The sequence below is a fragment of the Durio zibethinus genome, chromosome 28 (genome assembly GCF_047325235.1).
Source record: "Durio zibethinus cultivar Kanyao isolate XHJ-2024 chromosome 28, ASM4732523v1, whole genome shotgun sequence".
Taxonomy (NCBI): domain Eukaryota; kingdom Viridiplantae; phylum Streptophyta; class Magnoliopsida; order Malvales; family Malvaceae; genus Durio; species Durio zibethinus.
This window is the reverse complement of record NC_143189.1, coordinates 14,178,075-14,205,916: the sequence shown is the minus strand read 5'-3', so window position 1 is coordinate 14,205,916 and position 27,842 is coordinate 14,178,075. Positions and strand designations below refer to the sequence as shown.

General features: G+C 32.6%; 2 protein-coding genes and 2 long non-coding RNA genes across 4 annotated transcripts; 1 reads left to right on the top strand and 3 right to left on the bottom strand.

The window, feature by feature from the left end:
* Nucleotides 1-113: 113 nt before the first annotated feature.
* On the top strand, nucleotides 114-1,354 carry LOC111280949 (uncharacterized). The gene is made up of 2 exons (XR_002689071.2): nucleotides 114-240; nucleotides 1,067-1,354. It is a non-coding gene; the product is annotated as an uncharacterized LOC111280949 (long non-coding RNA).
* Nucleotides 1,355-3,042: 1,688 nt separating this feature from the next.
* LOC111280650 (putative protein S-acyltransferase 17) lies at nucleotides 3,043-4,644 on the bottom strand. Its single transcript, XM_089756819.1, has 4 exons — nucleotides 4,398-4,644; nucleotides 4,260-4,312; nucleotides 3,933-4,058; nucleotides 3,043-3,775 (listed from the first exon to the last, which is right to left on the bottom strand). Exons 1-4 carry the CDS (start codon nucleotides 4,471-4,473, stop codon nucleotides 3,497-3,499), a joined length of 534 nt encoding a protein of 177 aa, XP_089612945.1. The 5' UTR covers nucleotides 4,474-4,644; the 3' UTR covers nucleotides 3,043-3,496.
* Nucleotides 4,645-4,736: 92 nt separating this feature from the next.
* LOC111280522 (uncharacterized) lies at nucleotides 4,737-18,564 on the bottom strand. The gene is made up of 12 exons (XM_089756818.1): nucleotides 15,341-18,564; nucleotides 14,099-14,563; nucleotides 13,269-14,006; nucleotides 12,132-12,968; nucleotides 11,475-11,939; nucleotides 9,022-9,513; nucleotides 7,455-8,036; nucleotides 6,482-6,940; nucleotides 6,153-6,373; nucleotides 5,676-6,071; nucleotides 5,032-5,150; nucleotides 4,737-4,951 (listed from the first exon to the last, which is right to left on the bottom strand). Exons 1-9 carry the CDS (start codon nucleotides 17,873-17,875, stop codon nucleotides 6,263-6,265), a joined length of 6,684 nt encoding a protein of 2,227 aa, XP_089612944.1. The 5' UTR covers nucleotides 17,876-18,564; the 3' UTR covers nucleotides 4,737-4,951; nucleotides 5,032-5,150; nucleotides 5,676-6,071; nucleotides 6,153-6,262.
* Nucleotides 18,565-25,338: 6,774 nt separating this feature from the next.
* Nucleotides 25,339-27,217, bottom strand: LOC149510793 (uncharacterized). The gene is made up of 4 exons (XR_016335084.1): nucleotides 26,877-27,217; nucleotides 26,741-26,793; nucleotides 26,437-26,489; nucleotides 25,339-26,279 (listed from the first exon to the last, which is right to left on the bottom strand). It is a non-coding gene; the product is annotated as an uncharacterized LOC149510793 (long non-coding RNA).
* Between the last annotated feature and the right edge of the window lie 625 nt (nucleotides 27,218-27,842).

Here is a 27,842-nt window from a genome sequence, read left to right as displayed (position 1 = left end):
TAAATGGGTCGGGTACTCCTCGGGCTTGCTCGCAGGTCATAGCCAAAACGGGTCAAAATTTTAATTCTCTTTGCTACTCCAAACGCTGCCGTTTGGAGTTAACCATAAAATCAGAAATTTCCTCCTTTTTCAACTCCTTAGTTTCTCTCACTTTGTTTTTGGTTCTTCCCTCTTCTCTCTAAAAGTCACCAGACAATCCAAAATTCGGCAACCCGCTCCTATTAGCGTCGGCGTTCACCGGTGAGCAAAAAGCTGGGCAAAACGCTTTTGCCAAATCTCCCCAAACAAAACCCAAACCCATAAACGAGCTACCCTTCCCAGAAGCTATCGTCTTCCACCACCACCGTGCCTCCACCCTTTTGTTGCTTTCCCCTGCCTATTCCCAAAAAATCCTAAAAGCTCTTTTCACTGAAACCCAAAAACACCAATTCAATCCCCAGAATCAACCCCTTTTGCTTGCTCTGCTTTGCAAAAGAAATTTTCCTTTTCCTTTTTCTGTCAAACACTGATTTGACGAACCCAACTTCCAGCAAGTCAAGAAATCTGAAGTTCCTTTTTTATTCTTTGCCTTCCGAACTGTGTTGAGTTTTGATTATGATGATTTTATCTTATCATTTATCCTTGTGTATGATTGTGTCGATTTCTCTTTGTGTGCCTTATGCACGGGGTTCAGGTGATTGGTTATGGGTTTAGTGGGTTTCAATGCTTTCAACCATGCTGATTGTTTCTTCTAGTTCTTCCTGGGTTGAATTTAAATTCTGGCTTTGAATTGCTTGTGATTCTAGTTTTGAAAATTGTGGGGCTTTCTGCCTTGAGGCTTTTTGCCTGAGTTTCAATTTCCTTATCGGTCTTCACCGAGTCTCGGCTTCTGTTGATTCAAAACTCCTCCCGAAATTGCCTCCCTACTAATGATTTCTTCTGGAAATTTGTTGCTGGCCTAATGTATTTTTTGGAAATTTGTTACTGCTTACTTCTGCCTCGATCATTAATTGCTTCTGATTGCTTTTTGTGTGCTGGAGACTTGCTTCTTTGACATTTTGTTCTTGCTTGATTGATGGACTTGCAGACTTGGTTCGGGTGTGGAAAGGAGTATTGGTCTCAATTGCTTATGTTGGCTTGCTGTGATGGAGACTTGGGACCGCTTGTTGCCTAAATTTTCTTCAATGTTTACCTTCTGCTTGGTAGGTCTGTTTCGACTGCTAGAAATTGCTTAGACTCGTTTGACCGATTCTTTGCTGCAATTGTTTTGCTACTAGAAATTGCTTTTGGAGACTGAGATCATATTGTTTATAGCCTGAAGAAATTGAGCCTATTGCTTACTGTTGATGTCTTGTTAATTGCTCGATTCCTTGAATGTCTCCGTGACTGCTTTTTCAATTACTGCTGGATTACTTCTTAGTTGATATTTCATTAATATTTTTGGGAGCATAAACATAATAGAAATTTTATATTTATATTTTAATTGTTTTATCTTTTATAGTTACCAAATCAATATCTAAAAGTTCCAATCGCCATCAAACTTTTATTTTGATCATATAAATATATAAAGTTAATCCATTCAAAACGATTAGATAATAATTGAAAACACTTGAAGGATAATTAAAAAAAAAAACAAAAAAAATCAGCCAAATTTTTTAGCAATATGACATTAAATAATATGAAAATAAACAACCCTAAAAATGAAAAATAATGTAAAGTTGAAAAGCAATAATCATTTCTCAAGCAGGAAATGCTCAGTCCCTCCAAACTAGGGAACGCAACCTACTTGTAATGTGAAAACAAGAACAATTAGTTCCGAAAATAAAGGTAAATTAAAATAGGAATGCAAGTAGAGCAAAGAACTTTATAACAATAAATCTACCTTTTCATCAAAGAGTGTAGAGAGAAATGTTGGTTCTCCTCCATTGTAGATTTATATATGAATCCCTGCAACCGAGGAGGTTGCTCTACCTCCAGAAACTTCAAGGATGGGAATTCAATAATATAATTTTCTGAACAAAACCCAATGAGATGTTGAAGATTCCTCATCTTTGGAGAGTTTAATTGAGGAAATGAAATCATAGCTTTGCCTTCTTCTTCTAAATCCTCTGTGAATAACACCTCTCTTAAGCATTTGCATTCAACTATCTCAAAGCATTTAAGATGCACTAGGCTTCTAGACATGGAAGATGATAATAGATGTTTTAAGTTGTCACAAGCCTCGATAATCAAACTTGTTAGATTTTGAGTGTAGTACACATATATTTGAAAGCTGATTGTGGCATATCCTTTCAGCATTGATTGAAGACAAATGAAGGTTCTCCAAGCAAGGGAACACTGACTACATTCATGAAATTATACTAAATTAATAGAGAAATTAGAAAATTAAAATGTAACATAAGAAAAAGGCTAGTTTTTTAGTATAAAATGCTATGACAAAAATTATGAAATGGTGTTTGCCAATGCATCGGTATGCAGTGCATTTGAACAGAAATCACTTCCCAGCCTTAAGAGAAACTAATTTCGTGTTATCAATTTTTTATTTGAAAATCTAAATGACTATTCTAATAAATTTTAGATCAGAATCAGATTAATGATGGTCACTAACTTATGTTAATAAATTTATTAAAAAAATTTTGAATAGAAATAATATGTTAAAGCATCCACATTCAGGTCATGGCCTTATTGTCAATCCAAAAAGGATTGCATTTATGAGCATATATAGTTTTAGGGGAAGTTGGAATTGAGACCAACATGATACGCATTTGAATGAACATATAAACAAAAATATTTATATTTGATCCACTATAAGAATATATATTTCTATACACTATCAATGAATGAAAGGTATTTTGGATGTCAATGTTATGGTAAAATTTGTGTCTAAGATAAAGATTTATTTGATATTAACTTAAATTCTATTTGAGAATCAATTTAAATTACAGTAAAATTTTATTAGTTAAAACTTACATGATAATTAAGAATAAATATTCTTAATGGATAAAAGTTATTAGTAAATAATAATTTTTAGTGATCAAATAATAAAGCTTTATAAATATGGAATGAGTATTAACTTTTATAATTTTACTGAAATTCAAATTGATTTCCAATTAAAATTTGAGTCAGTATTTAACAGACATTTCCTATCAATGGAGGCAGCTGGATAAAGTACTTAGATGGTTGGGTTACACAGAAAGTCAAGCAGGTGATCAAATTAGATGGGCTGCAGTGAATACTATTTAATTCTTGCACCATCATAATGAAACTCGATCAAGACTGGCAGAGGTAATGGCAATGGGGAATCTAAATGCTGTTCTTACAATTAAAATAAGATGTATCGTTAATGCTTTTACTTGAACAACAACTCTACAGCCAGTGAAGAAGCTGTACAGTGGACTTTGCTCCATATGCAACTCTGGAGATTTAAACCTGATCATCCATCTTGAATTTCTGGCTGACAACATGATGACCGGAGGTGGTAGCCGAGTGAATGAATAGCTATTAACAGTTGGCAATCTTAGCCAAATTTTGTTTTGGTCTGCAAAAATGATGCTCTTGTCGAAACCGGACAAACGACCTCAAAGAAATTGTGAAAGAATCCGTTGTCATACACATTATTCTTTACAACACCTTCGGTATCCTCTAGAGGGGACCTTCTGAAGAAGGATTTACATTTGGTCTCCGAAGGCTTTCCATCACTACTCATCCTGGTGATGCTTGCTTTCAATGCTGCAACACTTGCTCTTGCTTCACTCCATTTCTTCTGCCAGCTTAAGTAGTCTTGCCACTTGAAGGTCTGTATTTTCAGACAGATGAGAATATATGATTCTAGTTTCATGGTTTCAACTACAACTCAATTTGCGCAGCCAACTATTTCATGGTTTATGTTCGGTCAAGGCTGGGTTGGCAAATTCAGGCAACAAACCAATGGACAAGGTTTAAACGGCTCTCACCTCATTCATTGCGGTCTTTGTGAGACAACGATTAGCATGATACCCAAAGAAACTTGCCAATAAGAGAGAAACTATAGCCATGAACACCATAAGTGGTATCTGGGCGTTATATGAACCCAACAGCAACTGCCACAAACCAAAAGACAATTTATTGAACTCAAAATATCTACTGCAAGATCCAAAACATAAAGCAGAAAACATTCAAAATAATGAAGGCACTATAGGAAGTTGATCTTCCTATAGTTTTTTCAAAACAAAAATTGTAGTCTCACATCAAGCAATAACCCTTGGCAATAATTCAGATTACAGAATATATATGAAACTCACCTGTACAATATGAGGAGCTAAACTGCCAAAAGAATCATCTACGCCATAATAAACTGAAAAACAAAGAAAAGGCACGGAACATTTAGTATATATGTAGAGCATTAAGAAACTAGAAAATCTTAGTACAAATCGACCCACCCGTTAAAATATATACTACTTTCAATTCTTTCAATCGTCCAGTAAGGACCAATCCAAGAGCAATTGTCCCGTACATGTAAAGAAGGATATGACTGCAGAATGCTAAATATGATCTTCAGTCTTCTTCAGAATTGTGGGTTTGAAGTAATAACTAGGATTGACTAAATGAAGGAGAAAACAAGAATTGTTGAAACAACTAATTACAAATATCATACAGAAATCCACATTGTCAAAGGCTGAACCAGTAAAGCATTAACAGAGGAAATAATAACTTAGAATTTGAAGTCTATGGCAGCCATCTATTGACAGTAGCCATAACAGGAACACAAGAAAGATTAATAACATGCAAGGTGTCTCAAAATAAATAGTCGTAAAAGAGATCTTTTAGAAGATCAACATCCAAACTACTGTTAAGGTACCTAGAAATCAATACAGAAAAATCCAAATCACTCGAAAATAGCAAAAATTTAAAAACAAACATTGGTGGGTAGTGAGATAGGAATATGGCAGCTTTGACAAGGTTGGTGGTAGAGCAGAGGAGTGCTCCATTAATCCTGAAACAAGGAAGCACCACGCTAACTATAAAGAAATTGTGACAATATGAGAAGACAAACGAAATTTTGCAAAAGAATACCTTTAATTCTCAAAAGAACATGAGGCGAAGCACTTCTCTCAAAATCATAGAAAATATTGTTTTTATTCAGCTTGAAAATGTGTCAGACAACCTTCCTCTGCTATAGAATTCTGGACATTCTGTAAACATAACATCATGATAAAAGTGAAAGCAAACACTGTTAAAAGAACCACATATTTTCAGAGAATTCTATAAACAAGGTGACATATACAACCATTATATTTTGAATATGCAACTAAATAAAATATTTAAAATATCAGATTAATACTCATTGCATGGCTATAATCTTCCATTCTGTAAAAATGTTACTATGAATTGTAAACTTTTATGAATGGGCATCAAATCTTCATTTCAATAATAATAATCTTTATTTCCAGATAAAGAATGCAGGTGTGTCTACTCCATCCTATATATGTAGTTTTGTTGTCTGCTAAAAAACAGTTATCCATCAACTAAATCCATGAATTCTTCTCAGAAAGATTAAATTTAACTAGTCTGCAATTACCTCTAAGAACATAGAGAAGCAATCATAATTAATTCAGCAAATTGCAAGTATTTAGAACGTTAGCTTTAACAGAGTGTAGAAGCAAAAAAATAAAAAATTCCTAAATTTTGAAAAAAAAAGTATCTGAATAAACATATACCATTGCTCTGAAAATTTGTTCCATGGTGGTGTTTTAGATTGCCATCCCAACGCTCTTTATCTTCAGCAAATTGCACTTTCAGCAAACTTGGATAAGGTAACTCTCCTCTGCAGAAAATTTTCATTTTTGGACAGTTTCTCTCAATAACCTCTTCCAAGGAATGGAATCCAAGGGCATAATTACAATATTCTACTCTGCAAAGCAATTGCATTTGGTGCACCTCTTCAATGGAGGTGAAAGCTATTCAAGGTATCGCCCTGGTTATAAGTTGTCATGGAATGCCATAGCCGCTATGTTTAAACAAGGTAGCTAAGTGCTCTTTGACTGGCTTAAACTCCTGACAGGTGATTCAGGGTAGATCCCAACATATGTATGCATCAAAATTCATTTCTGAACCTATAAAATTTGGTAAATGGTTAACAACGAAGTGTGCGTGAAAAAACAAATGAAGGTTATGGAAGTAAAAGACTTACTCACCATCTGATTTCTCACTTCAACTGAAGGAACATGATTGAGCCTCAAGTGTCTCACAAATTTAAATGAAAAAAAGTATTCAAGTCTTTTACAATCAAACACCTACAGAAGATTTAGTGATTTGCAAAATGAATCCTCACGGAGTTGGTTGACTCGTTATGCCATAACTTTCTCCAGTTTCCCGCACCTATGATGCTCAATTCCTTTAAGCAAGGGAATGCCACCTATGAAATTTGTTTGCTTGTGTCAATAATTGCATAGAATTTAAGGTAAGATTAATGGAGAGAGAGTAATGATACAGAGAAAACAAAGTAATAGAGTATCACTATCACCTTTTCATTGAAAAGAGTTGGACAGGCAATCTCTGAGTTGTTTCCTTCTGCATCAGAGACGAACGTATCTAATGTAAGACAACTCTCTATCCTAACAATTCTCAACAAGGGGAATTCAAGGTAACTTCCGTGGCAGAATCTCGTCAGTTTGGGAAGGTATTTGAGCAATAGGAATTCTAGTTTATGGAACAACTTTTGTTTCATCAGTTCTTCTTTGGCAAATTCATCTATCAAGATTACTTTTTCTACATTCTCACAATTCTCAATGTTAAGAATCTTGAGTTGCACAAAACTTTCCATCATTGAGGACGAAAATAGACAGTTTAAATTGTGACACCCCTCGATAGTCAAGCATGTTAAATATTGAGCACAAGAAGCAGCTGTTGCCAGAAATTTTTTATGCCGGATTCTCTGAATGTTGATTGAGGACCGTTCCAAATCCTCCAAGCTTGGAAAAACCTGCACACAGTATATATATTCCTTAATGCATGAAAACCTTTCCACCCTTTAGCTGATTAAAAAAAAAAAAAAAGAACACGTGAATGACCGTACTAGAGAAGCATGCACATGATAAGAACTTGTCTGCTGCTTTTGTTTTTCATTTTCTCAATCACCAAATAAGAACAAAAGGTTTTAACTAGAAAATTTTAACTTAATCAAAACTCTATAATGTGATCAGTTGCATTGGCAGACATATCAAACTGTCTGTATTTGTGCCTTACTTGCTGATATGTCTGCATAAATGTCTGGTGTAAATCTTGCTGCATTTGAATCAATGAATTTTTTAAGGGGACCAAAAAGCAGAAAAATCTATTGTTACAACATTCTTACAAGTCATATAACCATTAACAGAATGTACAATATGGAAAGTTAGAAAGCCAACAATCGGGCAATGTCGCAATTCAAGTGGAATATGATCATGCACATAAAACAATGTAACAATGTTAAGGAAATCATTAGAATTGATGCATACCTTCTCTGTAAACAACTGTTGAACAATGGCATTGAGGTTGCCTTCCCAATGCCCGAGATATTCACCTTCAGCTGATTGTATTCCCTGCAGCATTGGTGTGCTCAACCCTCCCGTAGTGAAAATTTCCATCTTTGGACACTGTCTCATTATTAACTCTTCCAAGGAAGGAAATCCAAAGGCATAATTCCCTGAGCAGAAGCTTGATAGGCTCGGAAGACAACCAAGTTCCAAAGTCTTCAGTTGGGAGAACACGATGCCATCCATCAAATCATCACTTCCACGAGCTATGATTTCTTCTATCATTTGGCAATCAGTAATACTCATTTCTGTGAGTACCACCATGCTTTTTGCCGTTGAGAGTGTTAATAAATTCTTAAGCCCGTGACAATTCGACACTTGCAGATTTGTCAAATTTTTAAAGTACATAGAGGATGGCACTAAATTCTTCAATTTGTCACATTTCGACACTTCTAGAGTTTCCAGGTTACTGAAAACCTCTCCAACTTGGTATTCTTCCTCCGAAAGATGTGTCAACTTGGTATTTGCTTCCAAAACTAACTTTTTTACATTGGGGAATGTATCCTAAGAATTGAAAAAAAGAAATACGTTAAACAAAAACAAAGATTTTGAATCGGTAAATTTCATCCATGGTTTCTAATTTTTAGTTTAATTTTAATCCCACCCCTAACTTTTGAATTATTCTATTTAGATTCCTAACCTTTTAAATTTTCATTTTGATTATATTTTACATTTTTTACTAACAAATGGGAAAAAAGATAAGATCACATGATATGCAAAAGTAATGTCCACATGGCATGTTACATAATAAAAGCTTTTTTTGGCTTAGACGCCTGATGGCGATAGTGGAATCAAAATAAAAAATTAAAGATCACGGATGAAATTTACTATGCATGTGAAATATTTTACTTGCAATCCTAATGATTAACTTTTTAAACATTTTAGAAGATCAAAATCCTTTGTTATTTGTACAAAAAGACTTTAATCCATAATTTAGCATTGAAAATTCAACAATCGATAGAAAATGTTATTGAATTTTCAATAATTGATTATGGATTCATATTTCTATAGAATACATCACTTAGAATTATATTAATTCATATAAATATAAAAAATTTAATATTAAAAATTTTATTTAATATTTATATAATTATTATTTTCTAATATTACTTTAATTAGTATTTTCTAATTTTATTATTTATTAATATATTTAATTTTAATATTATTTAAAGGACATTAAATTCTAATATGATTAAATAGTAATATTCAATATTACTATTAAATAGTATCAAATAATATTATGCAAATAATACAATTTTATTTAATAAATACAATATTATTTTTAATTAATTCTTAAAATTTTATTTTGTATATTGAATTATTATATATGAAACAATTTAAGTATTTTCTTTTCATGTATAACAAAATTACTTACCAAACATGTTCTATGTGTTCAAGACAATTAAAAAAAAATATAAACTAAAAATACGAAATTATACCCAACAAACCTTAAGTGCTTACATTCTATATAGATATTAGGGGTTCATACCTCAGTGACCCAAAGCAAGGGTTGTTGAGAAGGTATAATTTCCAATTGACTCTCTGCAAATATTTCCGGAAAGTTCAGATGCTGCCTAGCTAATATCTCCACATTGTCGCATCCTCTCACCTCCAATTGTTTTAAGGATGGCCATCTTGTAGTATGCAACCTAGAGTAGAAATTCTTCAATTTGGGTAGCCAATGAAGTAACAGGTCTCTTATTTTAGGAAATATAAACATAGTGGTTGATTCATTGGAATTGAGTCCATGATCAAGTCCAATTACTTCTACCAAAGATTCACACTTCACTATTTCAAGATATTCAAGTTTGTCCAGTCTTTTCATCATTTGAAATGGGAAAATATTCAGAAGACTTTCACAATTTTTCACTATAAGGACAGTTAGTTCACAAAATGAACCAAATGTGAGTTTATCATCCCATATCGTTGTCCAATATCCACTGCCAATGATTACCAATTCTCTTAAGTTAGGGAATACCACCTACAAAAAATTTATTTGATTGCATTAATAAGGAGAAATAAATTATACTACTAGCTCAACAAGATACACAAAAGAAGAGTAAAAGTATCAATTTCAAATCTTAACAAAAATTTAAGAAAGATGAAATTAATGAAGAAAAGAAGAGCTAGCTACAAGCATAACCAAAGGATTCTAAGAGCATTAAAAACTACTAATTGAATTACAGAATAGGATAATTGTAATAACAATAATCATAAAACAATAAGTACTTAAAATGTATATACAAATTGAGGTAATTAAAGGTATTTCTCATCTATTACACTAGAAATTTGTTACATTATTTTCGATAATTGATTTTTTTATGGATTAACTTATCAAAGCCATAAATTTTTTTGCTCACTATTAAAAGTCTAAATTAATATTAAAATTCGATATTTTTTAATTTGTTATTATCCTCTCGCATGTGAAAGGAGAAAAAAGAAAGACAAACACGAAGCTAGAGTGTGCTATATAATAGATAAACTACTTATAAATAAATTTAAATGGGTCATTGAATAATTTGTGCAGTTATCAATTCATATTTTTTAATAATATTCATATTCTATGAATTATGTAAAATTGTGATTTCGTTATATGGCTTTCTAATATTATGTTTTGCTTATTTTGTTAAATTCGTTTAAAGAAAGAACAATAAAATTAATTTATTAAGCCATTTAAAATTTATTGGCTATTTTTATATGTTAGGAGACCTAAAATAAATTTAAATCAGTATTTTAAGATATGTATATATATATATATATAAAGTCATATCATTTATCAAATAAATATCATAATGTTTCATTAATATTTTTGGGAACAGAAACATAATAGAAAATTTAAATTCATATTTTAATTGTTTTATCTTTTATAGTTACCAAATCAATATCTAAAATGACAAAAATAATCCAAATTTAATAGCAATATCACATTAAATAATATGAAAATAATCAGCCCTAAAAAAGAAAAATAATGTAAAGTTGAAAAGCAATAATCATTTTAAATCTAATTCAATTAGAGTATATCAAACAATCCATTTGTGGCTTATTATATAGCAATAATAAATCTCATACACATTTAAACTCCTTAATGATTTAAAAGAATAAAAACTAAATTTTATTAAAAATAATTTAATTTGGTACAAAATTTAAGATTTATAAGGAAATAAATAGGAAAAATTATCAATTAAGGATAAAGTTTATTTATATAAAGTTTTCAATGTTAATAAATAACAAAAAATAGCCAATATTAAAAAATCATTAATTAAGGATAAAATAGTTAATTTAAAAAATAATAAGTTGTTCACAATTTAAACTTTTGAAATTAATAGATTTATAAATAAAATAACGATAAAAATAAAGATACCATCATGAAATAAGAAACTAACATCCAAGAAAAAATTACTTTGAACTTAGAAGGTGAGTTATATTTCTTTTGGTCAAATTTTATGATAATTTATTGAAAATTTTCAAAATGTTGAAAATTTCAAAATTTTCAAAACAAAAAAAAATTGAAAATTTTCAATGATTTATTTTTTTAATGTGTTTGATATTTCATTTCAAAAAAACTTGATAAAAGATTTTAACAAAAAATGCCGAAAATCTTAAGTACTTTTTAGCTACTTAATATATTAAATTAATTTTTTTTTAAAAATTATTTAATTACAATACTCTTATAATATTTTTTTATAATTTATTCTTTTCTTTTCAAACTTTTTTTAATTCAAAATAACTCTAAAACCATCTCTCTTTTATATAAACGATTCAATAAAAAAGCCTCCAACCTTTAGTAGCACACCAATCATTTTTATATGACAATTCAATGCTTAAATCTTCAAAACTATAAATTTAGCATTTTATTTTTGGCCTTGAATTTGTTAAATCTAACAAACATCATCTTAGAATCATTTGCTATGTGAAGAACAATACGCACAAACAAAAACTAACCTTATCACTGAAAAATGGTGCAATACCAATAGTCTTTATATTCTGCTCTCTTGGAGACGAAGTTGTGAATGCAACCATCTTTGGACAATCTTCTACTATAAGTACTGTCAAAGATGGATATTCCACTATATCATGCCCCAAATAAAAACTTCTTAAGTTTGAACATGACTCGAGAATTATGGATCTAAGAGAAGGGAACATGATTGTGTTTGTTGTTGCTACCTCTGCTTCATCATTTGTGATAATTTGCTCCATCATCGCACAATTTCTTACTTCCATCCGCATCAATTGCACAAGATCCAAAGCCATGGAAGTGGTGAATATGAATTTCAAGCTGTTACATCCACAAACTTCCAAAATTTTAAGATTTTTGAAATCTAAACTTTTTTGAAGATTATCCCTCCATATCTCTATTGCCTTAGAAGCGTCAGAGAGCACCAAAAACTCTATTCCTTCATAGTCACCCTACCAAATCCAATTTATGACAACAATTATTACCAAAAAAAAGAAAAAAAAAAGAAAATTATAAGACTTAAGTAGAATTAAACCCTCTCAAAATTCATAATAAATCATTGAAAATAACATCCACCAATAAAAAGCTAGCCTAAAAGGACATTTATTTCGAAGATTAAAAAAATTCTGCAAATCAAGAAGTACCTTTTTGGTGTACAACTGTTGGACGGTAATATTAAGGTCACCATCCCAAAGTACCTGCTCATCTTCACCTCTAATTACTTTTATTCTTTGCAAAATTGGTGTATTTAAATCTCCCTTGCAAAAGATCTCCAATTCAGGACAGTGGCTCATTATTACTTGGTCCAAAGATGGGAATCCAAATGTGTGATCGCCAGAACAAAAGCTTTTAAGGCTTGGTAAATGTCGAAGCTCCAAACATTCCAACCTATTGAAAATAATGTCAGTGGTTGCTTCATCATCTCTCTCATTTGCAACAATTTCTTTCATTGAAAGACAGTTTTTTATCCTCAAATTTTTTAGTTGGACCAAACTTTGGACTGCTAAGGATGTAACTAAGTTTATCATTGCTCCACACTCCCAAACATCCAAAGTCATGAGATTTTGAAAAGGTGTTGAGGACAGCCCTAAACTAATCATACTGCCACAAAAGCAAACTTCAAGTGTTTCTAGATTGGGAAGAATGTAGTCAAGTCGTGACCCTTGCATCCACATGTGTTTTAGATAATGAAGGCCACTCAGTCTTAAGTTTCTAAATGGCGAAAGTGTTAGAGCATTTGTCCCCTTGCCAACACCTCTTTCGTAGGAGAATAAATCATTAAAGTTGCAACAACAAATCTCAAGCTTTTCCATATTTTTGAATCTTTCAAGGAAGGTAGTTGGAAAAATAGCAGATATATCATGGTAGCAGAGCAAATAAAGAACTTTTATTTCATGGAAAAGGCCTTCGGGAACTTTGCTATCACATATTATTGCAATGTCATCACTGGTCAAAGACATTTCTTCTAATTTGGGAACCACCTACAAAACCAAAGAAAAATCAATTGCAAGTTTGTAATTTTTGAATGAAAATGGAAAATTTATCTACCAAAAGAAACATTACAGCATCTAAGCATTTGGCTAATTGGAACAGAGGTGCCTGTGTCTCCTTACTTAAAGTCTAAAAAGCTGGTGAATTTCCCTTATAAGACTTTTCCCAAATTTAGAAAATTTAGAGAAATGATAAAATTCAAATTTGAAGTAAATGACCAATAAAAAAAAATCAGGTACATGGTATTATTACAACTAGGTAGCATTTTAAGTGTGATCCGAAGTTCATACCTTTTCAACTAAGAAAAGTGGTGGTTGGATCGGAGAGTCCAATTGGTCGTCCTCACCCATATCTGGCAAATTAAGACAACCGATGTCAAGTATCTTCAGTTTGTTGTAGTGGTATGTTTTCAACTTTTTTAACATTGGCCACTTCGTTGTATGCATCCCGGGATAGAAACATTTGAGTTTTGGCAGGTTCCATAGCACAAGGGAGGACACTTGATCAAACTTAAAATTAGTTACACTCGTTTCCCATCCTTTCGCTTTTGAAACAATCTCCTCTACTGCACATCTATCTACTGTAAGATCTTTAAGTTGTGGAAGAACTCTGGCAACTGAGGCTGGAAACACATTCTTCAGACTCCAACAGTTCCTAACAACTACTTCTTTTAGATTTTGAAATGTTAAAATTCCTTGGGGGTCCTCGTTCCAAACATTCTTCAATTTTGGTAGATTACGAACATGCAATTTTCTTAGTTGAGTAGCCACAACATGTGTTTCATTCACATTCAACCTTTGGAGTTCAAATATATGTTCCATAGAACCACAACTAGATACTTGTAGAGTTTGCAGTTGTTCAAATGTAGTCAACAAATCAAATGGCAAAATGGTAAAGAGCTCATTACAGTGTTCAACTACCATTTTTTCCAATTTGCAAAAGGAATTTACAGAGAGTTCATTGTGCCATATCATCTTCATATTTCTCAACCAAGAAATAATCAGTTGCTTCAAACTTGGGAACGCAACCTATGCGTAACGTGCAAGAGTAATTAGTTCCAAGAATAAGGATATAAAAAAAAAAAAAAGTATCGTACAGAACTTTATAACAATAAATCTACCTTTTCATCGAAGAGAGCTTGTGGAGAGAAATGCTGGTTATCCTCCATTGTAGATTTATATATGAATCCCCGCAACTGAGGACATTGCTCTATCTCCAGAAGCTTCAAGGATGGGAATTCAATATTATAACTTTCTGAACAAAACCCAATAAGATGTTGAAGCTTGCTTATCTTTAGAGAGTTTAATTGAGGAAATGAAATCTTAGCTTTGTCTGCTTCTTCTATATCCTCTGCAAATATCACCTGTCTTAAGCATTTGCATTCAACTATCTCAAAGCATTCAAGATGCGTTAGACTTCTGGCCATAGAAGATGATAATAGCTGTTTCAAGTTGTCGCAACCCTCAATAGTCAAACTTGTTAGATTTTGAGTGCCATAGTCAGATACATTTGAAAACCGGTTGTGCCATATCCTTTCAACATTGATTGAGGACAACCGAAGGCTCTCCAAGCAAGGGAACGCCAACTACATTAATGTAATTACACTACATTATTAGAAAAAGGCTAGTCTTTTAGTATAACATGTAGCAATAAAAACCAACGAATGATGTCTATCAATGCAACGGCATGCAATACATTAAGAGAGAAATTATTTCCCCTCACAAGATAAAGTGATTTAGTGTTATCAATTTTTTTTCCAAGATCTAAATGACTATTCCGGTCAATTTTAGATTAAAATCAGATTAATAATAGTCACTAACTTACGTTATCAATTTCTATTTATTAAAAAAATCAAAATTGAAATAAAATGTTAAATTATCAAGTGAAAAATCATGTGCAAACTATGATTGAATTTTAATTCTGACACTTAGCCTCTGGACAATAGAGCATCCACATTCAGGCCATGGCCTCATTATCAATCACAAAGGCTTCCATTTGAGAGTATATATAGTTTTAGAGAAAATCGGACATGAGACCAACATGATATGCATTTGAATGAGCATTTAAACAAAAAGGATTTATATTTGATATATTATTAGAGTATATATTTCAATACACTATCAATGAATGAAAGGTTGAAACCTCATTAATTAATAAACCTAAAAGCTCAAAAGTCCTTGAAAATAGACTACTTCAAATTTTGGATATTTGTTAAGACTTCACTTATTAGATGCCTTTTCCTTTTTTTCTTTTGTTTTCCATCCATCATTGATTTTTTTAATTTTTTAATTTTTTGCCTTTTTCTTTCTATTCATTTTTTTTAAAGCAAAAACATAGCAACTGACGTAAAAGAAAAACATACCTTTTCACTAAAAAGCGGTAACTGATTTTGACATGAAGAATTAGAGCCTCTTCCGTTTTCAAAGCAAAAGCTAATGAGCCGTGGTAGACCATGAAGTGTCAAGGATCGCAATTGAAGAAATTCATTTTTATAAGCTGCACCATCATCACTAATGATATATTCGATCTCCGAACCATTTTGGATATGGAGATTCTTCAACCGCTGAAAGCCTTCCTCATCCATCAACTCATGCAGTGCAATCTTGACACCTTTCATGTCATCTAAATATAGATCTTCAGTTTTCTTTAGAAACATTTTGAATCCATGATCTAACTCATCAACACTTGTATTTAACTTGAGTTTCAATGTCCTTGAGTGTTTACACTCACCAACCCAATCCCATTCTTTTCCTATGAAAATCTTGTATCTTTCCAACTTCTTGCAGAACAAGTCCGCTGGCATAATCTTGGCATCAGGAATGTGAACATCTAAAGTGGTCAGACGAGACAAAAGCTTCAATTCAGCAAGACTAGCATTGCTTTGTTGGTTGGCCTGCCTCTCTACTTCCCATTGAACAAAACTGTTACCCATATACAATTCTTCCAATCTAGACAAACTCGATATGACCCCTGCTGGAATTATTTTGAGTCTGGTACAATCACTGAGATCTAACAACCTTAATTTGATCAATTCCCCAATTTCCTTAGGTAGCATTTCAATATCCGAATCGAAAAGGCTAAGAATTTCTAAATTTTTTAGCTCACCAACCCCAGCAATATCTCCCAAATTACATTGGTCTAGGCACAAAGTCCGAAGGTTTGTTAGGAGACTAATTGAGGAAGGTAAGGACTGAAATTGCATATCAGTCAAATCTAAAACTTTAAGATTTAGTGTTTCCTTAAAAAAGTTGATTGGCAATTCCACGGAATGATCCTCGTTATACAGAAGAAAAAGATCAAGTTGCGGACACTTCAACTCTTTGGGAAAATAGCTAATATTAGCATATCTCAAACTAATCATGGTACATTTTTCCATTGTCTCTCCATTAGGCCAATCTTCCAGATCATCTTCGTCTTTTAGTGCAAACACGTTGTAGTCCCTATAAGCGATTGCTAAGGCCACATCACAAATAAGATCATGCATATCAACACGCACATTTGTGTAACTATCACGCAACAAACAAGAGGATTTGAGTTCACTCACCACTGTCAACAATCTATCTCTTGTTTCTTCCACTCCGTTGACACCATGAAATAAACCCAAACCAATTGTATATCTCAGCAAGTCTCTAATGAAAGCGTTGTGACCTAGCAGCCCGCAAAGCAAGAATGTCTGTTTGAGTTCTTCTCTTTCCAAATGGTTGTAACTCAACTCTATGGCTGAATAAACATGTGCTGGTATTCCTTTGAAGTTTGTTGGGGAAGGCCTTTGTAGTTTTCTCAAAGCATCATTCCACGCAAATAAGCCTTTGTTTCTTAAAGCCCTTGCAACTGTTGCAATGGCGACAGGCAGTCCTGCACATTTTTTGGCTACTTCAATTGCTGTCAATCGCAACTCAGGACTTTCAGCATCGTCTCCAGCCATCTTCTTAAACAGGTCCCAAGCTTCTTTATCTTCCAAAACAGATATTGCAAAATTTTTTCGAGCATCCATCTCATTCCTTAGAACATTTAGATCTCTTGAAGTGAGCAATATGTTGCATCCCTTATTTTCATCTCCAAATGGAATGCCCACATCATTCAAATCTAGTTTCTTCCATATATCATCTAAAATAACGAGAACCTTCTTCTCTTTCTTCAATCTTTCGCGTAATCGGGCTGCTCTAACCACCACATCCTTTCCTTTTAATTTTAGACCCAAAGAAGCTGCAAGTTGATCTTGAACTTTTTGAAGTTCAGAAGTCTGATTCACAAATGCCATAGTCACCGAATCAAATAACTTGTCTTCTTTGGCCTGTCTATAAACTTCTTTGACTAGCGTGGTTTTGCCCACACCAGCCATCCCATACACCCCTATCAAGTTGGTAGTACCATCTTTCAATGCCTCCATTATGTCTTTAAATACCTTCGCTCTTGATTCAAAGGCCTCAAAATCTTTAGGAGTTGCATCCACTATGTCTGGAGGAGGAGCAGGGCATGAAACACTGTTGAATTCACCTTGTTGAAGGTGTTCATTAAAAGCCGCGACAACTTCTTCAGCTTTCCTGCTAACTTGGTAGCGAGACTTGATGTTGGGGCATAAGCCTATGAAGCACTTGCTCTTTGCTTTGTCTTGAAGATCCTTCACACTTTTCACCTCGTCTTCGAATACCTTGTCCACATTGCTGCACCAAAGCTCGACGTCTGGTTTTATCTCCTCCGCGTTCCTTTCTGCAGCTTCGATATCTTTCTGCACACTTTCTCTTTTCGCCAACAGCATCTTCATTTTCTCCTCAAACTTCTCAACATTCTTCTTATAGATGATCACATACCTCATATGACGTCTGATTTCTTGGAAGATGCCTTTCGCAGCATCCGAAGAAAGATTGGATGCAGCTCCAGTAGCGATGGCTTCCATTTTTTTGGTTTTTTTCTTTGTGTCAACCAGACCAGCAAAGCAAATAAAAGAACAAAACAAAGACAACAGGAGAGGAATCGACAAAAAAGATAATTGACAGCAAGCAATATATGTAATCAGTTATGGGTAAAGACAAGAAATGGTTTGGACAGACTCGTCTTCCGATCCAGCAGCTATGAATGAGGGAACCAGAGATAAACAAAGAGGAAAACAGAACAAGGGGACTACAACTAGGTTGGAAAAAGGCAAAAGCAGCAATGTGGGAAGTAGGGGAAAGGGTTTTTCGAATGAATGAGCAACTGAGTTTGAGCAGAAAGTTAAGAAAGGAAATTGTTTTAGAGAAAGATCAGTTCAGGAGAAAGGTTGAAGCTTTGGGTATAGAGAAGACAAGAAATGGCTTGGACAGACTCTTCTTCATATCCAGTAGCTATGAATGAGGAAACCAGAGAAAAACAAAGGGGAAAAACAAAACAAGGGGACTAAAACCAGCTTAGAAAAAGGCAAAAGCAGCAAGGTGGGAAGCAGGGGAAAAGGTTTTTGGAATGAGTGAGCAAATGAGTTTGAGCAGAAAGTTAAGAATGGAAATTGTTTAGATGAAGATCAGTTCAAGAGAAAGGTTAGAGACTTGGGCATGGAGAAGAAAGCGCAAGGACTTTTTATAAAAGCCGATGGCAAAGATTAATTGAATCGGTCATCACATTGCCCAAAGTCTTTCTTTGTAACTTTTTGGCCTTTCGTTTAACTTCAACTCAGCAATTCGTCTTTACATTCACAATTTCACGTGTTCTTGACCATCATCTCAACGTTGAAATAGCAATTATCAAGAAAGACTGGCCCAGTTGCTGGCTTCACATAAAGCGCAAGGATTTTTTATTTAAGCCGATGGCAAGGAAATTGAATCAGTCATCACATTGCGCGAAGTCCCTTCTTTTAAATACTTATAGTATTTTCATTTCTATTAAAAGAAGAAATTAAGAAACTATTTCACACTGCAATTTGCTTAGAATTCCGAATATTGAAAATTATGAAGAAAGACCATCTTTTGAAAATACAGCTTCCGAACTGTTTCGTGCATCGCAATATTATTGGAGAAGGAGGTAGGTTTTTTAAAATTAATTCACGACACACAAGAAATAACAAATTTTGGGTAATTATAAAATAAATTACTCTGCATTTTTATTAAACTCAACTAATCTTTTTATAGGTTTATTAATAGAGAAAAATACTAAAACAATTAACAGATAATGAAAAAGTGAGGAAAGTGACTGAATATAAAAAATCACTCAACCATGTTTAATAACTACTACCCACTAATCCTAAAAGCTATCATCTACTACCAACTATATCCTAAAACCCAATACTTTGAGCCCAGACGTGAATTCAATTTTGAATCATTTTTCAACATTCCTCTTGATTCAAAATCACATACTCAAAGACGTAATTTGAAGTAGAAAAATTTTTCTCTTGAAAGTGCTTTTGTGAAAAGATCTGCCAACTATTCATCCATTCCACAATGCTCTATTTTGATTACACCATCTGCAACTATGTCACGAATAAAATGAAAGCGAATGTCGATGTGCTTTTTTCTCCCATGAAATGTTGGATTCTTTGTCATAGCAATTGCTGACTTGTTGTCACAAAAAAGTTTAGTTGTTCTATCTTGAACTTGACAAAGATTTGTGAGAAGTCTCCTAATCCAAATTGCTTGACAAGTTGCTGAAGTTGCTGCTACATACTTAGCTTCTGAATATGATAAAGCTGTTGTAGCTTGTTTCTTTGAAAATTTTTATCAACCATGACTGTGTATGTAAGGAATATTATATTGCAGGGATAGTGGGATATGAAATGCAACGTTTGTTCCATACGACCTTACCATTCATGAATTTATATGCATGAAATGTAATGACATATTTACATGAATGATGAGATGTATTCCTATGACTAATGCAGCATACTTGTATAGAATGCACGGACCTACTGTATGTATGAGATATTTATGTATGAAATGCAATGCATGTGTTGTGCTGGCTTAATAAGGTAAACACTGCCTTAAGATACGTAACGAGATAGAATGCATGAACTACTTATCAAGAAGTGCATGGGATGCATGTGCATGATGTAAAATGCGTGTGCTACCTATCGATATGGATGTGATGAAATGCACGTATTATCTTATTATAATGCGCATGAGATGAGATACATGTATGATGTATGAAATGCAAAGGATGAAATAAAATACAATTTTTTTTGAAAAGCAAAAATGAAATAAATAATGCTTGAAAATTAGTCTTTATTCGGCCATAAACAAAGAATTTAAGAAAAATCCTTAATCTTTGAAAATGTTCTTTTGTCTTTTTTTTTCAATGATTGACCTAAAATAAATACCACATATTCAAATATAATGTACACAATCAAAGAATATATAAAATAAAAAAATAAAATAAAATGACTCAAGAATTCAAAACAAACAAGTAAGAAAAATAATATAACAACCATACAACAAAATAATATAACGTATAATGTCCTAATTTTTGGTAATTTTCTAAAAAGGTGGCATGGCTCTATCCTACGCAGGCTTCCTATGGCTCACGATATGCTGGGTTAAGATTTATATGTCTAAAGGTTCCCAGACTATTTCTCACATCATCGCCTATTATAGACTAGTGAGGTTCCATGATCCTCACCCATTATGGGTTATTAACGAAAATGTTCAATCTGAGTGAAAGTATTTTGCTAGCAAATGCAGAGGTTATCACCTCACGAGAGCGTAGCTACTTCATTTCCTCCTAAAAAGGATAGAGCCCGGGTATAGAGCTCATGCATGCGAGTGAATATGCAAAGTGTGTGCAAGGTAATGTATTAATCAAAATAACATGAATAAATCATAACAAAAAACAAAATCAAATGAAGTAATAACTAACACATAATTTATTTTATTTATTAACATGAATGTTTTCAAAAAATAGAATAAAAAAATTAAATTAAATATCAAATAAAATTAATTAAATCCAACCATTGTCAATAGCGTATAATTAAAATTTTGGCCTGACTCTCAAAAGTCCCCAGCGAAGACGCCAAGCTGTCATAACGGTTTGGGACCGCCAGACGTAAAAGAGTTTTAAAATCGAAATAAATAGGGGGAGTCACCACCAATCTTTGTTAGGGTGTGATTGGCCACCCAAAAGCTTATCATTTTAATAAAACTATAAAAGCGGGTTTAAAGTTTATCAAAAAGATAAATTTTGATCTACGAAAAACTAGGTTGGGTCCGGGAGTCGGTTACGCGTGGGGAAGGATTAGCACCCCCACAACGCCCATAAATTGGTACCATTTAATTACACGCTATTTTCGGTGTTGGATAAAAACGATTTTAATTTGAAATTTAACACTAATTCCCTTCATTTGAAAAAAAATAAAATTTTGCTAAAATATTTATTTAGAACTATTGAGAAAATCTTTAAGTTAAAGAATTGTCTTAAAATTCTCCATCATCTAGGCAGAATTTGAAATAGCTCTTTTCGCCTAAGATTTAACACAATAATCCTTAAAATAAAATAACAATCTTTATAGAAACTAATTGTTAGTGACTCTCCAACGTCTAGGCAGAGTACCAAGAATTATTTCTTTTGAAATATTATTTTTAATTTATTTTATAATATCACAAAAAGATTTTTTTTAGTATTATTCCTTTTTTTTTACTATAAAATATTTTATCATCGAACAGCAAATTAAAGAGAGAATAATGCAATCAATTATCGATGATAACATGCTAACGTATGTATGCTAATGAATGTCATTTACAATGAAATGCAATTTAAGAGTTGGATTCTTAAATATAATGAGACCATCCCGACTCTCCAACATCTAGGCAGAGCTTAGGCGTGACTGTTTATATTTAAGATCCCAATTTTATTATTATAATTTTATTAATTAATCTTATTATTAATGCGAATTAAGAAATCGTGTGAAAAGATTAACGAAGTAAAATTTTTTAAATACCCCATCATCTAGGCGGCATTCAAGAACAAATTGCTTCAAATAGAATTTTCATACGTGTCCTTTGGATTTTTAGGAGATTTTGAGTAAAGGCTTGAGTATAGGTTTTGAAGGTTTGGTTTTAAAGTTTAGAGGGTTTTAAAGCTTGAATTTTAGGAATTTTGGATTTTGGGGTTTGAATTTAAGAGTTTAAAGGTTTGGATTTTGTGGTTTGGGGTTTTGATTTAAGGGTTTGGATTTTAGGGATTTTGGATTTTGGGGTTTGAATTTTAGGGGTTTGAAATTTTAAGGGTTTGGATTTAAGAGATTTTAGATTTTTAGGGGTTTGGATTTTAGAAGGTTTTGGATTTTAGGGGTTTTAGAAACCTAGGATTTTGAAAATTAAAAATTAATGTTTAAGGTTTCGTTTTTAAGAAAATACGAACATCTCTAAAAATCTCCAACATCTAGACGGATTTTCGAAGCAAGTTCGATTTTAATAATTTTTAAAAATTAATTTAAAATTTTTTTATATTTATTTTTTTATGAAAATTTATTAATAATAATTCCCCAACATCTAGGTGAAATTATTTCTTTAGAAAAATATTTTTTATTCCCTCCAACATCTAGGTAGGGAAAATAATAATAATAATTTTTTTAGCATTTTTTAATATGTATTTTTAATTATTACTTGTTTTCAATTTTATTATTATTAAAACAATTAAAAATCTATCATAACAAATTTAATAACTTATCATGCATAAATATGTAAAAATACCTAAAATAACAAAAATATTAATGTACATAAAAAAAATTAAAAAATTCAAAAAAAAAATTTTTTTTACCTGAACCAAACCAGTCAACGGTCCGATCAACGCTGGTCTGGACCGGTCTGACCGGTTCGGTTCAATGGGTAGTTCGAGAGATCCAGCGGTTCGAACCGGTTCACTGACGGTTCGTTCGAACCGATTGGAGGGTGGCTGAAGCGGGTTGACCGGTCGATTTGCGAGGATCTCGGGTCGGGTTCGGTCCACGTGCGGATCCTCTAATGCTTGAAACGATGTCATTTTGGTCCTATGCTCAAAATGATGTCGTTTTACTTTTATGCTTTCTTTATAAAAGCAGTCTCTTTTTTTTGTTTCAGTTCATTTTTCTGTTTCTGAAAAAAAAAAAAAAGGTGAGAAGGGCTCTGGGCAGAGGTCCGGAACCCTCGTCGTCCGACCACCGAAGCACCGTGCCGACCGCCGTCTTGTCCGCCGTCGTTGGTGGTCGGAAACTTCAAAAGGGACCAGGAGGTTCCTTTCGACGCGATCTTTCTATATCTGGTCTCCTCTTTGCTGGAAACAACCTCGATCGACGTAGATCGAGGTTCTAAGTTTTCTGTTCTTCTTCTCTTTTTTTTTTTAATAAAAAATACTCAAACTAATAACCTTTCTTTTTTTGTTGCAGGTACCTCCTTGGTGCTGGGTTCCTCGTCGATTCGGCGAGGATTATGGTTTCTGTTTTTTTTTGTAGTTTTTTTTTATTTTTGACAGAATCTTCCCCTCTTTCTTCTCTGTCTGTTTTGGCTTCGCTAGGAGCTCTATTTATAGAGCTCCAACCATACGTGTTTGGAGGGAAGGGTATGGGGCTCGATCACGGAATGTAAACACGAGCCCCATGCCTCTTTATTTCTTTTGTATTTTTTGGTAGTAGGATAGGATGAACAGGGTATGGGATGGGTGGTGGGCTTGGTGGCAGTGGTGCCGGGGATGGCACCATTGCCATCCTCGATTTTTTTTTTTTGTTTTTTGTTTTTCTACTGTTCTTCTTTTTTTTTTTTGTATTATTTTTTTAGTATTTATTTTTTTGTATTTCGTATAATATTATTATTTTTATTTTTGGGGACAAAATTGATGTCAACACTTGTAATGCGAATTATTCACAATCTCACATGCTCTTGTCCACCATATGAACGTTGAAATAGCAATTACCAAGAAAGACCGACTCAATTGCTAGCTTTATGAATGCAATATCATCACTTCATAGATCTTAGAATGTGACTGGCCAACAAATCATGTGGATTAATACTTTTAATAATAAACCCACAAAACTTGATAAAGAGGAAAAAGAAAAAAAAACATTGACAGCTACAAGCAAATAAGCTAGGTAGTTGCTATAATAATGCTTTTCTATACTCTTTAATAACTTTTTTTTAATTTATTAAGTTAATGTCATACATTATCAAGATAAAGACAACGAAAGCTACAAGCAAATTATAATGAAAGACTATCCCCATAATTAGTTGGTCATCTTTTTAGCCATGACATCCACTACCCAAATATAAAACAAATTAATAAATAAATATTTAGCTGCTCCACAATGCAATTTGCAATTTTTAGTGCTAATTTTTTTAACTTAAACTCTGCAATTTCTGTAGCTTTATTAAAACAATATTATCACTTAACTTAGATCTTAGGAAAAAAAATAACAAAATTCATAAGCAGACAAACTTCAATTGGTATCCAAATATAATGAAGCACCTACTCTTATTTCCGTTGGTTGGTGTCTCTGAATTCTTATGTTAGTAAAGCAAACAGTCGTAAGCCATGAAAAAAAGAAGCATAAAAAATGAAAAGAAATAATTTTTAGTTTGTTAATTGTTTTTATCTCACTAACCTCATTTGGATTCTATCGCATTGGTTCGCACCGGGTAGCACCCCAACGGTGCAGTGGCTTCCAATCGGAAGGGAAATGATCCAATGATTCATTAGAACATAGGTTTGGACGCTACCCTTGGTGAGACAGTCAATTTAATTGACGCTAGAGAAAGGTTGGCAGCAGCATCAATATCAGGCAACACATCGATTGCATGAGCTGTAGTGTTTGAGTTGCTTCTTTCAATTCATATTAACTTGATCAGTACATAAAAATTTATAAACTCGTTAATCTAAATTAATATCTTTCCAATACAAATTTTAGAATCTTAAAAGAAGATATATCTTTTAATTTCTACAAACAGTTATTATTAGCATCTTCATAACTTTTGTACCTAAATTTTTATTATGTTTTGTTCTCATTTTATTTTCGAGTTTAATACCAATGTCATAAAAATATAATACATAGATAATTTAAAATATGATAGGATGATTTAATATAAACACAATATGAAAATAAAATACAAAAGTAATATGATTTAAAATTTTCACAATAATTATATATAAGTTTAATAAATTTAAAAAATATATTTAATATTTTCATAATAATACAAATTGTGATATATAATTTTCATATAGAACATGATATAAATATATATATTTTAATATTTTAATAGCATAAATACATAAATCATCATATGTAAGTTTGAAACTTTTGATACAAAAGAGACTGCAAAAAATGTTTTTTATTTAAGCTGATGGAAAAAAAAATTGAATCATTCATCACATTGCCCAAAGTCCTTTCTTTTATAACTTTTTAGCTGTTCTGCATTGCAATTTGCAATTTGCAATATTTTAAAGCTAAGGATTTTTTATTTAAGCCGATGGCAAAGAAATTGAATCACTCATCACATTGCAAAAAGTCCTTTCTTTATAGCTTTTTAGCTGTTCCACATTGCAATTTGCAATATTTTAGTGCTAATTTTTTTAACTTTAACTCATCAATTTGCTTTTATATTCCTTGTAATGCAAATTATTCACAATTTCACATGCTCTTGTCCACCATCTGAACGTTGAAATTGCAATTATCAAGAAAGACCGACTTAATTGCTAGTTTTATTAATGCAATATTATCACTTCATAGATCTCAGGGGAAAAAAAATAACAAAATTTATACTCAGACAAAGTTCTAATGGTATCCAAACATATTGAAGCACCTACTCTTAGTCCTGTTGGTTGGTATCTCTGAATTCTTATGTTAATAAAGCAAACAGTTATAAGCCATGATAAAATGAAGTATGAAATACCACAAAAAGATGTATCAGTAACCCTTTTCCTGAACAATAATACTACAGCCAGTGAAGCTGTACAATGGACTTTGCTCCATATGCAACTCTTGAGATTTGAACGTGATCATCCATCTTGAAGTTCTGGCTGACAAAATGATGACCAGTGGTAAGCAGAGATCATAGGTGAAAGCTAAGTGAATGAATAGGTATTAACAATTTACAATCTTAGCCAGATTTTGATTTGGTCTGCAAAAATGATGCTCTTGTTGAAACTGGAAAAATGACCTCATAGACATTGTGAAAGAATCCTTTATCATACACATTTTTCTTTGCAACGCCTTCGGTATCCTCTAGAGGGGACCTTCTGAAGAAGGATTTACAATTGCTCTCTTGAGGCTTTCCCTCGCTTCTCATCCCAGATATGTTTGCTTTCTATGCTGCAGTACTTGCTTTGGCTTCACTCAGTTTCTTCTGCCAGCTTATGTAGTCTTGCCACGTGAAGGTCTGTATTTTCAGACAGATGAAAGTATTTGATTCTAGTTTCATGGTTTCATTAACATCTTAATCAGAATTGCCAACTATTTCCTGGTTCATGTTCGGTCAAGGCTGAGTTGGCAAATTAAGGTAACAAACTACTGAATAACGTCTAAATGGATCTCACCTCGTTTGTCGTGGTGTTTTTGAGACAGAGATTAGCATGACATGCAAAGAAACCTGCCAATAAGAGAGAAACTATAGCCATGAACACCATAAGTAGAATTTGGGTGTTGTATGAGCCCAACAGCCACTGCGACAAACCAAAAGACAATTTATTAAACTCAAAATATCAATTGCAAGACCCAAAATAATGAAGACAATATAGGAAGTTAATCTTCCTATAGTTGTTTCAAAACAAAAATTGTAGCCTCACATCAAGCAATAAACCTTAGCAATAATTCAGATAACAGAATATAAATGACACTCACCTGTACAATATGAGGAGCTAAACTGCTAAAAGAATTATCTATACCATAATAAACTGGAAAAACAAAGAAAATGGCATGGAAAGTTTAGTCTTTCGATCAATAAGAAACTAGAAAACCTTAGTCCAAATCGATATACCTGTTAAAATATATACAACTCTCAATTCTTTCAATCTTCCAGCAAGAATCAATCCAATAGCAATTGCCCCGTACATGCAAAGAAGGAAATGCCTGCAGAATGCTAAATATGAATTTAACATGAATTTTGACCACTAAAATGGAAAAGTAGCTTATGCTATAACTCATATACCACGACCAGTCGTGAATGGACAAGTAGGGAACAAAAGGATGAGCAGTGTCCTCAATCTCAAAAAAATCTACAAATGAACAAGTGCTATATATTAAAGGAAAAAGCAGCAGACATTGCTCAATTACTAGATTTAGATCATCACTTCAACCAAAATTAATGCAGCCTTGACAATACCCACAAAATTAGCCTATGAATTTGATTATATTATATGATTTATGTCTTAAAAAAAAAAACTTATTTCTTAAAATTTTATTTTTCAGCCAATATTTTGCCATAATTAAAAACTTGCCCCAATAAAACTTTTATCTATAATAAAATATTTTATTATTATGCCTTTTATTATACATGTAGTTTTATCTTCGGTGTTATTTTTCTGTCATAAAAAGAAATTGGGGATTTGGGAGAAATAAAGCCTCGAGAAGAAGAAAAAGAAAAAGAGAGGAAGAGGAAGGGTAAATCAATTCTAAAAATCTCTTATTAAGGTATGATTTTGCTTAAAACTCTTAGAATTTTCATGTTTTGTGCAATTTTTTATAAATTTTAACCTATATTTTATATCTTTTAATTTTCAAAATTATTCAAACTACTTTCCAATGACAATTTGGTGAAATTGTGGGTACCAAAGAGACCTTTCCACTGGTATATGTGGCACTTCAATTAGTTGAGTCATTTAAGAAAATTTAATGTTTCAAGTATTTTATTTTTGGGTTTTTGACAATTATAGAGACCCAAATTTGAGCTGCCGAAACTTCTTACTTCGGTAATTGAATTGGTCAAATTTTAGGTGCTTTTGAT